At 44.8% G+C, this 19,764-nt stretch overlaps 1 protein-coding gene and 1 long non-coding RNA gene across 3 annotated transcripts; one reads left to right on the top strand and one right to left on the bottom strand.

The window, feature by feature from the left end:
- Positions 1-9: 9 nt before the first annotated feature.
- On the bottom strand, positions 10-18,915 carry LOC118513659 (G1/S-specific cyclin-E). Of its 2 annotated transcripts, XM_036059753.1 has the most exons (8): positions 17,319-18,915; positions 15,037-15,151; positions 8,757-9,330; positions 8,275-8,462; positions 7,629-8,158; positions 7,191-7,422; positions 6,929-7,082; positions 10-2,487 (listed from the first exon to the last, which is right to left on the bottom strand). In XM_036059753.1, the coding sequence occupies exons 1-8, from the start codon at positions 17,354-17,356 to the stop codon at positions 2,372-2,374; spliced, it is 1,947 nt and encodes a 648-aa protein (XP_035915646.1). In that variant the 5' UTR covers positions 17,357-18,915; the 3' UTR covers positions 10-2,371. The 2 variants fall into 2 exon arrangements, with proteins under 2 accessions (XP_035915646.1, XP_035915645.1); XM_036059752.1 differs by lacking the exon at positions 10-2,487 and having other exon boundaries at positions 4,443-7,082.
- LOC118513661 lies at positions 16,587-17,127 on the top strand. The gene is made up of 2 exons (XR_004906501.1): positions 16,587-16,803; positions 16,867-17,127. It is a non-coding gene; the product is annotated as an uncharacterized LOC118513661 (long non-coding RNA).
- Positions 18,916-19,764: the final 849 nt, after the last annotated feature.

Below are 19,764 nucleotides of genomic sequence, written 5' to 3'. Positions count from 1 at the left end.
AAACACTTCTTTCAGAGACAGTCACAATGTTTTATTGATTTAATTTAAAGGCTCCTTAAAAATACGGGATATTAGTCTTATCAGCGACAGCACACAAACACACAAGGTGCTTTAAATGGTTGACTATTATACGTTTGCAGGGGTTTCATTTACATTTGAAATCATTCTTTTCCCCTTATTATCATACATAACGTGAGGCTCTAGGACAAACACACGTTGGCTAACAATTTTCCTACAAAATAACGGAAATCCTTCGCATGCACACGGTTTATTGCATCTTTATGCGCAACAGATATCTATAGTTGATAAGCGTATGTTATTTGCTGTGTCTATATATCCATTGACGGGGGGGGTCTCAGTAACTGCACGCCACTGGTTGAAATTGTTTAACTGATTTTGACCTACTATTCGACACTATTCGGTCGTATAAAAAGTAGCTTAAATAGCGCGGCGAGCATTTACTGAGTGCCGCCCCCCCGACGGGTCAATGCACACGGCTTCTTAAATAAGGACGCCCTCCTACTCATATACTCTCTTTTTTTAAGGTTCTTTTTGCACAGTTTTATCTACAGTTGGTTGTATCGAGAGGAGGCTTCCTGTACTATATATTCACAGGATACACAATGTTACTTCTCTACTCAATGATTTTTGTTTTTTGCTATACATAAGTTACAAATTGCATATCGCTTGTTGAGTCGCTAGCTAGCCCACTGCGACTTTATGTTGCGGGTATTCTGAGCTAACCGCCATATAATGGCTTACTAGACTTGGTCGTACCACATAGCCGGCTGGATAGTCAGTCCTTGCGGCTACGGGGAGATCGGTCCAAAGAGGTTCTGTAGGGGCCACAGGAACCCTCTGTCGGGATTTGTGGTAAGCTTCCTAACGATTTCTAACAGTCTTTACACTGGTCGAACTGCTCGCTTGAACCAAGTAGCGCTGTGCCAAATTCAGTTGTTCATTGATAGCAGCTCAAACAAGTGTAAAAAGACTTTTCATACTACTTTAGGACCTGAAAAACACTACAACGCACTATTTAAATTGCTATAAAGTTACAATCCTTCTTCTTGGCTTGGCGGATCACGACCAGCCATTTTTTTTTTGAATTGGTTCCTAGACTTATTTATTTTCCTAGTAGCCGGAGTCCTCCTTGCTACCTGGCGGAACCGAGTCCGAATGAGATTAGATCACAATGTGTTATAACCGGGTCAGGCTTGACCTCTGCTGCAGTTACATAAATGCTGGGTATGAACTTACACGATAGGCTGGTTTGCTGTTGTTTGGCGCTGCTTTACAATTGGTTTCTATAATATTGAATTCTTTTCCGGTTTTATTCACCTTTGAGACACAACACCAAAGACGTTCTGTGTGTTGTGGTTTCTTTGTACTTGTTTTCTTTTCCTTTTTGCATTGATTATTTCACCTTTCAGTCAGTCAATCGCTACACGGCAAAAGGAAACAGCGTTTGGGAGGCGTGGCGGGGTAGTAGTAATAAAGTGAAGAATAAATGAATAATGGTAAAAAAATGTTATCACATTTGCGTACTGTTTTATGTAGTGAACGATTCGTTTAGCTAGTTTTCACGTGATTTTCTGCAAGTTCCCGGGGTTTTTTTATTCGCTTTACAGCAAACAGGCGCAAGGAATTAAATTCTCCAATTCTCCATTTTATAACAAAATGTATGAATGTGTGTGTGTGTGTGGTTAATTTCTTCTGAGCAACACAAACACAACGAACTAATCGCTCGATTTTCGAACCTTGCGAAAATGGGGATTCGGAGCAAATGAACGCAACGGTGAAGATAATGAATATTGCCGCGCGGAATAGGGAAAAAGGTGAATTATTAGTTCGTTAAATAAGCGCAAGAGGGCGTTAAGGTGTCATTGGGGTAGGCAGTGAGACAGTTAGTGGATTAGTGTGGTTGGGACGCAACGCTTCGGGATTCTGTTGCAGCATCAGTCGTTTGTTAGAAGCATTTTAGAGTTTGTTAGGTATTAGTTGGAATTATAATGGAGAGTTGGAAAAATTATTAAACGGGAAGAAGGAATCGCCAATGTTCATTCCTTACACAGCTCTATTCCCCTTGGTCTAAGCTGCTCATCTTTTCAATGATATTCCAAAAAAGGAAAATGGAGAATTGTTGTAATTTGTTTAACCGCTGCACTTCACCTCTCAACCGGGAACTCATCTCGAGATTGTAATGAATAGCATGTTCAATAATAATTTAAATCAGTATAAGCGCAAACAAAATATTGGAACTGTTGAACTATGGAAAAGGAAAGTATGATATGAAGGAAAGAGCAAAGGGACTGCGAGATAACATTAACAAGATCTTCTCTCTCAGTATGCCCCTCATTATCTCTCTTCTCTTCTAGTAAGTGCTCCACGTCCCAGCTGCTGTGACTGCCGTATCGTTGATCTTCGTAACGTTGACAATTTTGTCCGACGGAGCTACTTCCGGCACGGCCGTCATAACGCCACCACCACCACCACCGACCGTTTCTTGAGCGGAACGTTCCTTGAGAGAGTTGCATCCATTAAGGCAACTGACGTCTTGTAAGGACGTTTCTCGTCGACGCTTCGACACTGTTAAGAGTTAGTGTTTAAGCATTCGGCAATCGTACTATAGCGTGTAGAACAAGCTAGACGTTAAGTTTTAAAGCCTAGCCTTATGTAGCCTTAGTAGTGCCGGGGGAGCTTTAGATCTACAATAGATTGTCCCCCAAACGTCCTCCCGGAGCTACCGGCACAAAGTGCCTTCTAGTTAGAGGAACGATTTGAACCGATCGTTCATAGTCGTTGTCACAGACGTCGATTCTTCATAATCGATTCAGTTTAGGTTAGTTAGCTTAGCGTATTTGTCGTGTTTTTTTTTTAATTGTTTAAACCATTTGTACATATCGATGTATTGTTTCGTGTTTGTCAGTGTCAGTGTATCCGTCCATTTGCGTGTTTAGTTTCATCACCGTGACCGACCAACAACGTTTCATTTCATCTCGCCTTGTAGTGCATGTCGTGTGTGATTGTGTTTGTCCCGCGTGTTTAAAACTAAGCGCTCTAACCTCTAAGTTATTCTATAAGTTCTGGTAAGGCATACGAGTTTCGTTTTACTTTTAACGACCACTTCTGTGAGCTTCTTCATCTTCCTTGATCATCCCGCTTGATCGTAGTGGACAGATCGTAGCAAGTACCGCATTTACGTACACATCCAGTACTTGTGTTTTTGGGCCAAACTGTGCAAATATTACTATGTATTTCGGGACCCCGGGCGTGACTGCGGACTGCGGGCTGGTTTTGCTGTCCCGACAGCTCCGTTCTTCACACCGGCGATTCCCTACAACTATTTACTACAAAACCCCCTTTTTTTTAATTAAGATTAGTTCACTACACCTTGTACACCCCTTGTAACCTTGTTGTTTTGTATGTCTTTTTTGCTACGAGTTTTTTTTTTTGTATCGTTAAGTTAGTGTTTTAGGTGAACGGGAAACCCGGGGTGAAAAAAAAGTTCAAAGATAAAATCAGCGAAAAATGGGAGTTTCCTCTCAGTTTTTAAATTATTGTACATATAGTTCGGCATCGCTTCATACTTACCATTTAAGTATTACGTGATTGACACAACAGTAGCGTAGTTAGGGGATCCCGAGCGCGACCTCGTTAGCGTGTGCTCGTAAGGACTGCCACGTGCTGCCAGCGGGGTTCGATTTAAGTTTCGAGGAGTCTGTAAAGCAAAATTTAAACAAAAAAAAAAGATCGAATAAAGTTTATATTAAAACATGACGAAATGGAGGTTTTTAATGGGGTGATTTTTATAATAAAAAATCTTTCAATATATTTCCTCGAGGAGTTCGAAAAGCTGTACTAGAACAACCCTGCTATTTGTGAAATTCTTAGAAAAAAAAATCTAAAAAAAAACTACTTAAATAATATTTTTTCTAAAGAAATGGTTTATTAACTAAATAGTTCAGTCTTTAATTTGTATCTCTTAAATCTAATTTTCCTAAACTTCCTGCATGTTAAAGTAGTATAAGGTCTCGCAATAATAGGTTCAAGGTTGGTACAGTCCGAGGCCTAAGCTAAGAGAGAAGCTTCCGGAAAGCTTTCCGCTTTACTTTCGCGCTCACACGCAACTTGTATTCAATGTTGTCTACAATCGTTTTCGCTTTTCCTTTCGCTGTCCTCTCTTTCGTACGTTCGTTCGTAGACCACCGTGTAGGAAAACGGTGCATCACCAATGGGCAAAAGTTGAAAGCGGGAATGGTCAAAATTTTTGTCAATTGACTACAGGTTGATCATTGAAAGTGATCACCCTTCACTCAACACAGCTAATAAATGCATTCGTTACCGTAAGGAGCTCAGAGGAAAGAAATATTTTTGCTACAGGAAACTTACTATCAGTATTATCACACTGTGGATTGTTTCTATACTACGCTGCGAAACACTTCTTTCAGAGACAGTCACAATGTTTTATTGATTTAATTTAAAGGCTCCTTAAAAATACGGGATATTAGTCTTATCAGCGACAGCACACAAACACACAAGGTGCTTTAAATGGTTGACTATTATACGTTTGCAGGGGTTTCATTTACATTTGAAATCATTCTTTTCCCCTTATTATCATACATAACGTGAGGCTCTAGGACAAACACACGTTGGCTAACAATTTTCCTACAAAATAACGGAAATCCTTCGCATGCACACGGTTTATTGCATCTTTATGCGCAACAGATATCTATAGTTGATAAGCGTATGTTATTTGCTGTGTCTATATATCCATTGACGGGGGGGGTCTCAGTAACTGCACGCCACTGGTTGAAATTGTTTAACTGATTTTGACCTACTATTCGACACTATTCGGTCGTATAAAAAGTAGCTTAAATAGCGCGGCGAGCATTTACTGAGTGCCGCCCCCCCGACGGGTCAATGCACACGGCTTCTTAAATAAGGACGCCCTCCTACTCATATACTCTCTTTTTTTAAGGTTCTTTTTGCACAGTTTTATCTACAGTTGGTTGTATCGAGAGGAGGCTTCCTGTACTATATATTCACAGGATACACAATGTTACTTCTCTACTCAATGATTTTTGTTTTTTGCTATACATAAGTTACAAATTGCATATCGCTTGTTGAGTCGCTAGCTAGCCCACTGCGACTTTATGTTGCGGGTATTCTGAGCTAACCGCCATATAATGGCTTACTAGACTTGGTCGTACCACATAGCCGGCTGGATAGTCAGTCCTTGCGGCTACGGGGAGATCGGTCCAAAGAGGTTCTGTAGGGGCCACAGGAACCCTCTGTCGGGATTTGTGGTAAGCTTCCTAACGATTTCTAACAGTCTTTACACTGGTCGAACTGCTCGCTTGAACCAAGTAGCGCTGTGCCAAATTCAGTTGTTCATTGATAGCAGCTCAAACAAGTGTAAAAAGACTTTTCATACTACTTTAGGACCTGAAAAACACTACAACGCACTATTTAAATTGCTATAAAGTTACAATCCTTCTTCTTGGCTTGGCGGATCACGACCAGCCATTTTTTTTTTGAATTGGTTCCTAGACTTATTTATTTTCCTAGTAGCCGGAGTCCTCCTTGCTACCTGGCGGAACCGAGTCCGAATGAGATTAGATCACAATGTGTTATAACCGGGTCAGGCTTGACCTCTGCTGCAGTTACATAAATGCTGGGTATGAACTTACACGATAGGCTGGTTTGCTGTTGTTTGGCGCTGCTTTACAATTGGTTTCTATAATATTGAATTCTTTTCCGGTTTTATTCACCTTTGAGACACAACACCAAAGACGTTCTGTGTGTTGTGGTTTCTTTGTACTTGTTTTCTTTTCCTTTTTGCATTGATTATTTCACCTTTCAGTCAGTCAATCGCTACACGGCAAAAGGAAACAGCGTTTGGGAGGCGTGGCGGGGTAGTAGTAATAAAGTGAAGAATAAATGAATAATGGTAAAAAAATGTTATCACATTTGCGTACTGTTTTATGTAGTGAACGATTCGTTTAGCTAGTTTTCACGTGATTTTCTGCAAGTTCCCGGGGTTTTTTTATTCGCTTTACAGCAAACAGGCGCAAGGAATTAAATTCTCCAATTCTCCATTTTATAACAAAATGTATGAATGTGTGTGTGTGTGTGTGGTTAATTTCTTCTGAGCAACACAAACACAACGAACTAATCGCTCGATTTTCGAACCTTGCGAAAATGGGGATTCGGAGCAAATGAACGCAACGGTGAAGATAATGAATATTGCCGCGCGGAATAGGGAAAAAGGTGAATTATTAGTTCGTTAAATAAGCGCAAGAGGGCGTTAAGGTGTCATTGGGGTAGGCAGTGAGACAGTTAGTGGATTAGTGTGGTTGGGACGCAACGCTTCGGGATTCTGTTGCAGCATCAGTCGTTTGTTAGAAGCATTTTAGAGTTTGTTAGGTATTAGTTGGAATTATAATGGAGAGTTGGAAAAATTATTAAACGGGAAGAAGGAATCGCCAATGTTCATTCCTTACACAGCTCTATTCCCCTTGGTCTAAGCTGCTCATCTTTTCAATGATATTCCAAAAAAGGAAAATGGAGAATTGTTATTATTTGTTTAACCGCTGCACTTCACCTCTCAACCGGGAACTCATCTCGAGATTGTAATGAATAGCATGTTCAATAATAATTTAAATCAGTATAAGCGCAAACAAAATATTGGAACTGTTGAACTATGGAAAAGGAAAGTATGATATGAAGGAAAGAGCAAAGGGACTGCGAGATAACATTAACAAGATCTTCTCTCTCAGTATGCCCCTCATTATCTCTCTTCTCTTCTAGTAAGTGCTCCACGTCCCAGCTGCTGTGACTGCCGTATCGTTGATCTTCGTAACGTTGACAATTTTGTCCGACGGAGCTACTTCCGGCACGGCCGTCATAACGCCACCACCACCACCACCGACCGTTTCCAGCGATTTGCGATTCGAAGACGGTGGCGTTAGGATGCCGGTTTCTTCCTCCGGTTCGATGATGCCGATCGGTGCAGGGGACGCTTCCAGCAGTCCCATGCGTGCATCCGCTTCCATCTCTTCGATTTTGATGCTTACCAAATCCTATACAGAGAGGGGGAGAGAGAGAGAGAAGAAAATGGATCAATACTGAGGGTACTGCAAAGGCCAATGTTTGCAAGAGGCCGTCGATAAAAGGGATCAACTACGTACGAGCATTTCCACCGAGGTTGTGTGCGTCTGGATGATGTGGGAGCTGTCGGAGACCAGGTTCGGGCAAACGTGCTTCAGCCCGTGACAGTACTTGATCGGGTCGTTCGATTCGAGGAATGTGAGCGGTGAGGTTGCGTTCTCGTCGCAGATCACCTGGAAGAAGGGTTCCATCCATTTCGCGCACGGTGCTATCTCTTCCCATCGGAACCCGGACACAAACGTTGCTGTTTTGCTGTAAAAATTGTAACCGAAAAACTATGGTTAAAACTAAACATTCAAGCAATTCTTTCCCTGTAAAATTTAAAACCCGTATTAAACTTACTCCTCTTCCCAATTCCATTAAAGGGTAAGCAAATGAGTGAAATTGTAGAAACAAACAGTATGTTACGCTCACAATTACAAGGATGATACTTTATATGCCGTCCAAAAAATACTTACCGATCAAACGTGTGGCTGATGGCGGCCGCAGCAATCACAGAATATTTGAAATTGGCCATCCCAACATCCAGCGAGCACAGGTCAATTAGCTGAGCCGTGTGGGCAAACTCCATGCCGGAGAATTGTGGATACACGAATGCATCATCAGTCTTGGTTGTGGTAGTAGTATTAGTAGTATTGCTAGGAACAGTATTTGTCGACGGTTTCTGTAGCATCGGTCGCTTAACATTATTGCTGTCCTCATTTTCATCCGTGATTTTTCGCTTCCGCGACGGCGATACTATTGTGGTGGTCGGGATGGTGTTGGTGGACCGTTCCTCCAGCACCGGCGGCCGTACCACGTCCGACTGTCGGCTGGTGGTGTTTATTTGCATGTACAGGCCCAACCATCCCATCACCGTAACCGGGTTAATTTTCCACTCGAGTGTGCTTAGCACGATCAGCTCCTCGCGCAGTATGTCCTCGTCCGTGCAGGCACCATCGGTCACGTACGCAAATTCGCCTATTTTTGGTGGATAGATCTCTTCGACCTGGAACCGTTGGAGGTGGAAAAGGAGCGACAGAGAGAGAGAGAGAGAGAGAGAGAGAGAGAATATTTAGTTTTGTCCTAATCCACCCAGGATATCTCCCTGAAGGTGAAACTCACTTTAGCCGCGATGAACAGTGAGGTGATACCGAGAAGCTGTAGGTGCGTCTTTTTCAGTCCCTCCTTGACGCTCAGATACCGATCGATGTAGTCCACCGCGAGGTAGTACGTTTCCCGATGCAGCTTATACACTTCGCACACCTCGTTCAGCCAATCGAGCAGGATCGCACGCATTCGAGGTTGTAGACCTGTAACGCACAAAACGCAAAACCGAAGAACACGAGGGTGTAAATGATTTATGACGGACGGGTCAGGAACGGTGTGAACTGAACTTTGCGGTAAACGCGGATTCTCGGACATTTTCCCATCCACAACACTCATTACAGATACTCTTCAAGGATATCGGTAGACACGGAAGGATCGAAAGGATCCCTATAACAAAAGAAAAAGGCACCAACCGAATGCACAGGTACCTGGGAAATCCGCCATTCAACTTTTCCCAAAGCGTTGCACCGAACGAAACCACGACAAGCAAATCTTACCTGGATGATCGTCGAACATGAGCGGTTTCCGGGCTAGCCATCCCAGCTCATCCTTTCGGGACATCAGCACCCACATCTCGCGTGTGTCTGCCCACGACAGGCGTGGCATCGGGCAGGAACGCTGTTTGTGCGAAGCCGTCAGATAGCAGATCGTGTCGGGAATCGCAGCACAAACAAGACTTTTAAAGCACAGGTCCGACGGATGGTACGTTTGCCACTCGGATAAACCGTCACCATCGAACGGACTCAGCACGTTGGAGTTAACGGTGGCAGGGCTGTCGAGCTGGTGGTAATCGAAATCGTTCGTTAAGCATTCCGAGGAGCCCGGCGTATCGGTGGAGGTGTAATCGGGTACGGGTAGCCCGCCATTGCTGTTGCTACCGAGCGAGGAACTGGACGATATGCTCGGCATGGAAAGACCAACCGTAGGCTGGGGCGCTGACGTGGAGGAGCATTTTGTTGCAGGAGGCAGGCTGGCGGATGTGCTGGACGACGTCGATGCAACAGCATTCGGCGAAGTCCGGGATAAGCTACTCCGACGCTGCTTTGCTGATCGTTGCACATTGTCTGATTCCTAAGGTGAAATTCGAAAGCAAACAAAAAGATAGACGATTAGTAAGCAAGGGGTGAGAATCAAATGCACAGCAATCCTTCCAGGAACGAAAGGCGCAACAATAAAAGCTAAATGTGAGAGAAAGTAATAAACAATCAATTGCTCTTGATAAAAGGAAAAAAAGGGAAAACACATGAGCCGCAGCAAGAGGAATGTATCCCCTTAATAACGGCGCTTTTTGACCGTTTTTATAATCGTCTTCCTTTCCCTCCTCTTATCCCCCTTGAAGGTGCCCCTTTTCTGTTATCCTTAACGATATACCCGGCCCGAAGGACTCGCATCGATGCATGGCTTCATTTACAATTTAAAAGGATTTTAATACGGCAGATGTTTGCTGCCGTTCGTAATTTCGATGCGAATTCAGCGAGGGTTTAGCTAGCGGCGTGTCCTTGCGTTTTTCTTAAGGCGAAAGAGCTTGTGAAGAAAATGCGTGAAGATGCGTACGATCGGGTCACAATTACGTCCATTTAACAGGCAAAAACAGGCTCGATCATGCTCTTTAAAAGACCCAGAAATAACATAAGTCATTTCTTGTAAAAAATACTGAAGAATTGTAGTTTTTTTTCTTCTTGGGGTTTCTTCCTTGGTCCTTCCCTTTCTTTCCTTTTCTCATTTGATTAGCATACGCCGCTGCTTTATGTGTACACAAAAAGGCGGACCAGTAGTTATCAGCTGTCGGTATGCACGATTGCACCGCACGGCGTAAGGACACAAAACTAGGGGACCGACCATATTCCGATACACACATCTCCCTGTGCCGCAGAAGCACGCAACACACATTTGTCCGTTACACGGTCCGATGCACCGAAGCTATGGAGTTTGGCGCGAAACATATGCGCCGCACGATACTAGCTTTAGGCGGGAAATGTTGGCTAGGAGGCTTCTACCAACCATCGACGGGTGGTGGCACTCGAAGCATACCAACACACACACACTCACACACTCACGTGCATGCAAAGGCTCGAGCCACCGTGTTTGGGTGATGCTGAAAGAAACCCGTATCCCTCCTTCTTCTCTCCTTTTTGCTCTATTCCTTGCTTCTCGACCCTTGTATGCTGCTTCGTCGGCAGCCCTTGAAAAGGTTTGCTATGGCTAATGTTTCCGGTGGTACACACTGGCACACAGCATTTTCGCTACGCTTCGTTTCATCTTTGGGCTGCGTGTACGCACACCGACGACTCGTCGCCGCCACCAGACGCACTGCACTGTATGTGGTCTCTTCTCTGTACAGTTGCTTGCTTGCTTCGGTCCTTTAATGCACTTATTTGTCCTCTTTCCACTGGCACATTCCCCGAGGAAAAGGTTGGAACATGGCAAAAAACGATAAAGGGACGTCCAAGTTAATTCATCGTCGCTTAGCTTCTTCTGCTGAATGGGAGCTGAGAATATGTTCTCGCATTTTTTTACTGTTGGATATCGCAGGGATGTATGTCATGGCCTATATTAGCTTTGGATCTACTATAAAAATTACGTTCAGGGACAGCATCACACTTGATCGATCTCTGGATTGAATTTTTGGCGCAACTGAGGTACTGTGCTGTGACCTTGTTCTCACAGGGAGAAGCCCTGTTTTGGCGCCCTTTCTTTCACTCCAATCTTTGGATGTCTCCACCATCCACCATAGCTACAAGCATAAAACGCGCGATCTTTAATGATCTGCAAGAAGAAAAGGAAAGCCACAAGATCGTTCCCGCGCAACATCTTCTCACCAACAGCTACAAAGAACCTGCTGAGATGATCCATGCAAAGAGAGCGAGAAATGGAAAGAATTTACCGATCATTACACGCCAAATCACTTCCTCCAAACAACACCTTGCGCCAAAAAGGTGGATTTTTTTAAGAGTTCTATTCTTCTTTCCTTATCACATTCGTCTATCATTTGCCTCTTCTGGAGGCTCTCTTTTCGTTTGCTTATACCACCATTAAATCGGGCGTACCCGACAGATGGATTAAAAAGAAGCGCGAGAATCGCAGAACGGGCCACGAGTGCTGGGCGCGAAGAAAAAAACAACTGCTGGCTTGCTGGCAAATTGTGAATAAATTCTTTCACTTCCTCCCGCAGAGCATTGCTCCCACACGAAGAAGCAACGGGCTCTTTAAAACAGGATTTTATGTCGGCTTTTTCTTCTTTTTAGCACCTCACTGTACGTCACACGCCAGCCATACGCGCGCGCGCGCCAATCGTACACGCGTCATAAATGGTGAATAAGAGAGAAGTCAAGCAAACGGGTGGGTCAAAGGAGAATTCCAAAAACGGCCCCCTTTTTTTACATAACTCATTGGAGATAGGGGGGGAACAAGTGTGCATCTGTGTGGACGAAGAAGCGCAACCACAAAACCATGGGCTCCTTGGATACCACGGATGACTCTTAGTGAACTCTGAGGATCCAAAGTGTCTGCCTTGGAGGACAGTCTAGAAGTTCGTTCTCGGGGACACGGGTACTGTTTCGTGGAGCGTGACACAGTACTGTGGTCAAAACAACATCATGCCGGAAGTAATGGACGGTCTCATTTCGTTGGTGTCCGATGGACAGGATCTACGCGCTACCGACTGGAAACTGTGCCTCGCTCAAATTGCCAACAGGGTGTTGTGGACGAGAGAATCTTATCCTGGAGGTGAGCACCGAACCGTTGCCGAAAAAGAGCATAGGGGTTTATTTAAAGGGAGGAAAACCCTGGGGTCCTAGGTCCAGTCTTTTACAGGAACAGGAACTTGTCCCGAATTGCTGAGCATATGGACGGTATCAACATAAATTAAATTGCTTGGCCAAGGAGCTATATGATCTCCGAGTGTCAATGACACCTAAGCAAGATCGACTAATATGATAAAAAATATGATTCTTCTAGGACAGTGGTCAGTAGACAGGGCTCTTCAGGTCTTGGTCAGTGAGTTCATTTGATTTAATTGTAAAATAATTTGGGGAGACACCCCACTTAAAAACACACCCAAAATTCCATTATCTGTATGACCTTCTTTTTTCATTTTCCCCCCACTTCACCATTTAGGCCAAATCTGTCAGAGAAAGAGAGAAAGAGAGAGAGAGAGAGACCGCGAACGTTGGCGCCAAAACACAAATCAGTATTATTATACGCATATGAACGTGCCTTTTCTTCTGTACTCGATGAAAAAGAGCATCCAACTTGTCTCGCGCTCTCTGCCATTGCTCTCGCAGGCGGCTTAAGCTCGCGCGTATGCTGACAGCTGATTTTCCCGCGCTATCAAAACATTGCGCGGTCGAACACATAGGCGGGCGCGAGAGTGCGCGCGCGCTCACACACAAATGCCCCAACAGTCAGTCAGCAGTGACACAATCGATCCCGCGCTTTTCATGCATTTTGCTATCTTCTTTTCTTTTTATACATAAGGCGCACCCGCAACGTCACATCCATACGCCACATCGCTTGCGCATCGGGAGAACTGACAATCAGCGAAATAGACCGAGTGGAAAAAATAGGTAGAGGATAAACAAACTACGCGCACACAGCGGAAAGATGATAATCACGATCGTACAACGGTTGACTTGTGAAGCCACGCAGCTTCCATAGGTCCGAGAGATCTATATATTACAGCTGAGTCTTTCCGGTCTCTGTGGACTTGGTGGAGTTCCAACCGGTTCAGTTAAAAAAAAGGAAGAAAAAGGAAAAGCACGAAGAAACTCGTCGATGGGAATGGCAAACATCGGACACGAATCGGGCGAGACAGAACCATACAAAGAAATGGAAAGACATTCTCAGCCTCTCCTGTGAGGGAGATCATGGACAAACATCACTGGTCTGAAATTCCAGCCATAAGAATCTCGAGGAAAAACTCGTTTCAGCTCAAAGTACACAGGACAGCAAGGTCTACAACGTATGCCTCAAACGGTAAGCATTGCTCAGTGCAAACAGTTGTCTAGCGTCGAAGGACACAGCAAGAAATTGAGGACCATCATCGCCATCATCAGCACCACCACCGCCACAACAGACAAAGCAAAACATTGGAAGAGAATAAGTGGATGTCTAGTTATAAGGAAAGAAAGTTTAATGAATGGATGAGGCCGAAAGTACCCACCGACCATATGCAGGCGGATCTCCCCTTGAATTCTAGACCTCTATTTAGCTTAATCGACTACATGGTTTCGAAATTAAGGGAGATGTAATTGTTTTAACTCTCTGCCTTTTTTGTGGAACAAATTAAATCACATCCACTAATAGGTTAGAGTGCGGGTACAAAAGAATTGCACGCGTAACCTTAACCCCTCCACTTCGGTATTGTTGAGGAAAAGTGATCAATCAATGTGCAGCGATCCTACGCAAAACAACTTTGACACCAATTGGCACCCTTAAGGGTTTAATGCGCGTTTTCTAAGAGCACCTGGACATGGTGTGCAAATAGTTTACTGAAGCGTAATAAACACCCTGCTAATACATATTTAACCCTCTTTTTTACTGCACAACTAACTCCCCCGAACTCTGTGCAGGCGAGAGAAATTGCCCCATTGCATTTCATTTGCAGGTGTCAACAAAAAAAAAAAGACAGCGTCGAACCCAACTCGACTTCAGCTCTGTCACGAGCATTTTTGTAGCTGATAAGCAATCAATGCATAGGGCCAGCCACTTTGATATACTTTATCTGCCTCGGTTCCAAAGGCTTCGTTCCCCTCTATACACTCTCTCCAAAGCGAACTTGGAAACCAGAACCAGATCACAAATTGCGTAATGCAAATTGATTTTAAAACATTGCTCCAAGTTCTTGGTGGCGTGAGTTGGGCCTAAATAAAAGGGGAAGGATATCCCACATTCCATGTTAATTCTATTGAAACTCTTAATAGCTGCTTCGCATTGAAGCATTATTTGCTGTTAAGAATGCCTGACGAGAAACAATAGAACATACAATCATCATCATCCTGCTCGATAATAACAATCCTTCGAATGATCTGATTCTTACCTTGCCTATTTCAGACCTCTTTTGATTGATTCTTGGAAAAATGTTCGATAAACATCAATCATGAGTTTTCATTCTCCGGGATTCTCCGGCAGTACATAAAAACCCGTCCTTTTCTCTTGTGTTCTGCTCCTTCTTGCACTGATCCTTTTCTTTTCCGTTACAGCAAACATTTTCCCTTACCGTTGCCTTCAAACACACACGGCGAACAGGACTCTCGTCGGTTTCACAATCTCAAGGGGTCCCAAATTTTTCGTCCGAGACTTTTAAAAACCAACGATCGTCCTTTCTGTGCCGTTTTTTCCCTTCTTTTTTCGTCTGTGTGTTAAATCCAAGAGGAGGAAAAAGAAGGCAGAGAGAAAGCGAAACAGTGAGAAAGGTCTCTATATCTTGGGTCAATAATTATCGGGGCCGGTCGGAAACGGTTTGCGGAAGGTAAATGTATACAGACGCGGCCGGTATTAAATAACCGAGGAACCTCTTCAACCTAGAGCACAAGTTACGTCCTTTTCCATACCCAAGACGGATGCATGTTTTCTTCGGCCAAGGTTTCTTTTCCAGCTGAATGTTTGCAACCATACGAAGTTGGTTGATAAGCGAGAGCAGATCGACCCTACCGAAGGGACATTTAAATTTTCCGTCCGTTACAAGCAGTTACAAAATTGCGCATTCGTTGGAAGGAAGAAACCGAAACGGTGTACCGGAGGGCCTGTTAAGAGTCATATTTCCTGGGCAATACGTACTGCATGTGGATGTGATTCCGATGTGTTTTTGCGTTTACGGTTTCTGCGCTTTGGTTCTGTTTGCTGGGTTGATGATGCTTCTGTTGATAATGGTAGTCTGCTGGTATAGTCCGATCTGGGAAGAGAAAAATGAGAAAATAAACATATTAATACATTTTGTTACATATAAATAATTTTACCATTCGAAAAAAGGTTTATAAAAGAAGATTGAGAATCTGAATTTTTAAATGAAATATAAAGACGTATTTAATAAACACAAATTAATCTACAAAGGTTTATTTTTCTATAATCTAAATTCGTTCTATCTAATAAGCTCCGATGATGTTAAGTTTTTTTTATTATATGTGATTATTTTCTATGTAAGAAAAGTAACTTCAATAAAACATACTTTGAAACAATTCAAATAACATTCAAAACTCAATTTAAATTATTTAGATAAATTTAATAAATAATAAACTTAATAAAAAAATTAATTGATTAGTGTTCTATTTGATTTAAGTCTCCCACATTTTACGCCCAAAGCCATCCTCCATTTTATGTTTTGAAACGCACCATGCGCCTCCACCACGAATGCGATCACCATCATGGCCTACTATGGAGTTTGGAGCTACGTTCCAATGTCAATGCTCCTTACGACGATGAGTCATAGCGCTCTGCCAGTGAAGATCCCCGAGTTGCAAACAAAACCCCCATGTTGCCAATCACTTGGCCAAACAAAAGGCGATCGTAATGGATCGATCCGAATTGCAACAAGGTTATGCACGATGCAGCAATTAAAAGAAACCCAACAATCTGTAACTTGAAGGTTCCCCGTTGCATCGTCACTTCACATTTGACACATTCACACGATTTGACAAGAGCCGCGTAACCGTAGCGCGCGCTTTACACGCCCATCCGCCACACACAAACACCCGAACACGCATCACACAGCAGTTCGTCTTCGCACCAAAACGGAAGTGCCCCATATAGGTGTGCGCGCGCGCGGCAAGCTCCACGCGGCGCAAAAAGTTCTTCGCGGCTTTCTTTGCTTTGGTGCATTTTCCTACCAATACCCACACGCAGCCATACGCTATTGCTCGCTTGGCAGTGTTGGCCGGCTCTCGTACCGATTTGGAACTATTTTTGCCCGCCAGAATTGCGCGGCTGGGCGTTGATCTTTGCGCGCACTCGCTCGCACACACATCTCCTTAGGCCGAAAAAAAGCACACCAGCACAGGCTCCATGTGAAGGAACGAGCGAGAGCGCACACCATACACAGGCGCGCGCACGCTCCAACACACTGCTCACTCTCACGCTCTCTCTCTCTCTCTCGCACACGCTCAGGGGAAAAATCGATGTGCAAATTTTTTGCTGTCCTCGTTCAACCGTTTTTAGTACAAGAATCTCTCCCCAAACCGTAGTAGAAGACGTTTCGGAGAGCGCCAAAGTGTAGCTCTCTCGCTCCACCGATCAGACGGCCTTTTTGTGGGGCGCCAGGGTCAGCAGCAGTAGGGAGCCGATGGTGCAGTGCGGGGGGTTTAAATGTCCCACTCGTACTTGCGCGACCAAGTAAGTCGATTTAAATGGCTCAGAGCAGTATGCGAGACAACATCGTGCCGGGGGAGAGCACGTGAGTTCTGTGTGGTAGACGGCGACGGCGACGACGACGACGATTCACACCTCGTCTTCTACACTAAAACTGGCCAGCTCACACAGGTGTGCCAGGGATGGGAGTGGAAAAAAGAAAGGGAAGAAAAAGCTCTTGGAGAGTTATGGCAGCAGTAGTAGGTAGTACTGAAGACGGAGATGTTTCGTAAAGAAAATTCTATTGACCGTCCTCTTGGTCGTTAGGTAGTCCGGAAGAAGTTACGCTAGTGAGCTGTCGTTCCCATGATGTGCGAAGACATATCATGCAAATCCACATCGTATGCCTTCTTCACCTGAAAATCATTTTCCTTACTATTCGAGAATACGTCACACACAGCACGAGGCCCAACAGGAGGAGCAAGAGGAAGAAGCGAAAGCGAGAGAGTTAGAGAATGTTTGTATGTGTGTAGGGGCACAACGAATAATAAAACAACCCCCTACAATGTAGTGTCATTGCAACCTTAATGTCTTCGTTAGCTAAGAGAAGACGCAGTATTGGAAGAAGCAGACTATGAGTAGGAGCTCTGACGAGGGCGTGTGTGTGTGTGTGTGCCTCTCCCCCCGGTCTGTATTAGTAAGAAGGTGCTGACTGTACTCTAGATAGTAGGTTGCAACTGCGAAAATATTAAATGAACACCCGTCAATAATATACCTACCCATTGGTATTGTCCATTCCGGTGCTTCCTCCTTCCATGATACGGATCTGCTTCGGCCCTTAAAGGATCTTGCGAGAATAGAGCGTGAGCGGCCGGATGGTAGAACGGTAGGCAAGAGCAGGTCACGGGGAAAATTACCACACTCATACGCACTGTACACGCACGCACGCACATACACTACACACTTCTCCCTTTTGGGTAGCGCGCGCGAGAGGATCAACCTCCGGTATGCGTAGGATAACCTCACACAATCACCATAACGACACACTCCACAGTACCGAGATCTAGACGGCTTTGATGATCGAACCACTTCTCCACCAGCAATCCGCAATACGGGGGCCCACCTGTAGCAGCACCGAAGATTCTTATCTGGGATTCCGGTGTGGTCAGCAAAGGGTGAGGAGGATGGCCACGTCGCGCCGAGACGGGGGGCGTTTAAAGGTCCACACACACTGCTGATATACTGTAGCTAGAGCCTAAGGTTGCTGCAACAGTAGGCCGCGCGTACGTCTGTGCCACAGTTGGAGTTAATAGGAAGTGGCGAATAATGATGATGGTGCCCCCGGATGAAGATGGGTGGCACACAATTTGCTGCCGGTTCACACAATGCGGTTCCGACCAGAGCAGAAAAAAAATTTCTTCTGAAAAACCGCACGTTCTCTTCGGCTTGCACTGCTGCTTCAGCTGTGTGTCTGCTCTGCCGTCCGGCACTGGTATATTCGCCACACAGCAAGCAGCACACTCTCCTATGCCCTCTCTATCGTGCGCGCACTCTATCTTTTCTTCGCTTCTCTCTTTACCTTCTTCGCACCGTACCAGGCGGGGGTATATATTGACAGCAAAAGCCAGCTTTTCGCGCACTTTTAGCTAGCACGGGCCGTTGTTGTTTCGGCTGTCACTGTGACAATCATATGCAACCAATATGTGTGTGTGTTGCCGGCAAAAGCTGAGCCTGCGACCGTTGGCGGCAAACGATACGGCCGCCCGGAGTTGGGATTCGTGGAAAACTCCCTTGTTCACTGTGGCCGGTAGTTTACGTGCTAGGAAGCTAGGATGGTGCTGCTAGTTGGTACAGCTGGCTCCACGACGCTGTTTCACTTTCTTCCTGCTGTTCCTTACTGCTACATGCACAGACACACACACGCGAGCACACACCGAACCGATGGAAGGCGAATTCCTGGAACACAGGACGTGTTTCCGCAAAGAAAAACCTTCTTGTGTGTTCAACAGTCCAGTTCAACTCACTTTTCTAAAGGTGTTTCAATCACACTAGATAGAAATCACACAACGCGTCACCACACCGTAATGAATTATTCCATTAGCAGCCGTCGTTTTTATCGCCGCAGTACACTTATGCTCATTAGCCATGCAAATTTTCGCTTCGTACGTGGAAAATCCTTCCTTGGTACAGGATAGCTAACGTCACTAAGGGACAGTCGTCCACTCGAAGGGAAAAAGGCTCAACGATCCTTACACAGACTGCTGACAGGATTGCTAGCCAACGCGCACGGTCTGCCCGCTTCGAAGGTAAGGTTTGAAATGAGCACTCCGGCGGAATGTTTAGGCGCCGTGACCGCTTGGCTGTGCCCGCCTATTGCCCGTCTGACTGACGCTCTTTGCCGGATCAAAACAAACAACACAACATCAGCTGTCATGCGCGAGTTCCACGATTATGCTGCAGCAGTTGGCGCGCACGATGCTTGCCCAGGGTTGAATGCGACGGCACTCACTCACGGGCAGACGTTACTGAAGGGAGGTGGAAGAAAAAGAAAAGGTGCCACGCGCTGGAAAAGTTTCTGGAACGGTAGGAAATGGTGGGAACTTTTATTCTTGGTGGGAGTGTATGTTTCTAGCCAGATAGTCCACATAGAAAAAGGAGACGTGAAGGACCCAAACTGAAATGGATTGATGCCGTTGAAGCGTCCACCAGAATGAGATTGGCTGACGCCGACGCCCGACTTTAAGCGGTATCGAAGACTTCTAAAGTCGGTCAAGACCCGCAGGCGTAGAAAAGTATTTAAATAAGTGGAAGATGCTGAGCTCATGGCTGGTAACGAGGGTTTTAACCGGGTTAAAGCTTCAACCGAAACGGGGGCCAGCCGCTCCGGTAGAAGATGGTAAATTCTGCTCGGGACGCCTCTTGAGTCAGATGATTGGTTTTTGAACGCTATGGAGTAATTTTATTTAAAATAAAAAATATTTCGCCTCCTCGAGCGTAAATCTCGGAAAGATTTCGTTTCTCTATAGCCCTCTTTGTCAATTGCTATGCGTTGCCATGGTAGTATTCGGTTGAAGAGAGAGAGATAGCATAGAGATAGAGCTCTAAAACACGCGGTTAGATGAACCGAGATGATTTTGACGGAAAAATTTCGCAAATACCAACCCCCCGCCCCTTTTTAGCGAAATCTTTTTGGCATTTCATATTATGTAACCTGGCCTATACATT

Source organism: Anopheles stephensi, chromosome 3, assembly GCF_013141755.1.
Source record: "Anopheles stephensi strain Indian chromosome 3, UCI_ANSTEP_V1.0, whole genome shotgun sequence".
NCBI lineage: Eukaryota > Metazoa > Arthropoda > Insecta > Diptera > Culicidae > Anopheles > Anopheles stephensi.
This window is presented reverse-complemented; position numbering and strand designations above follow the sequence as displayed.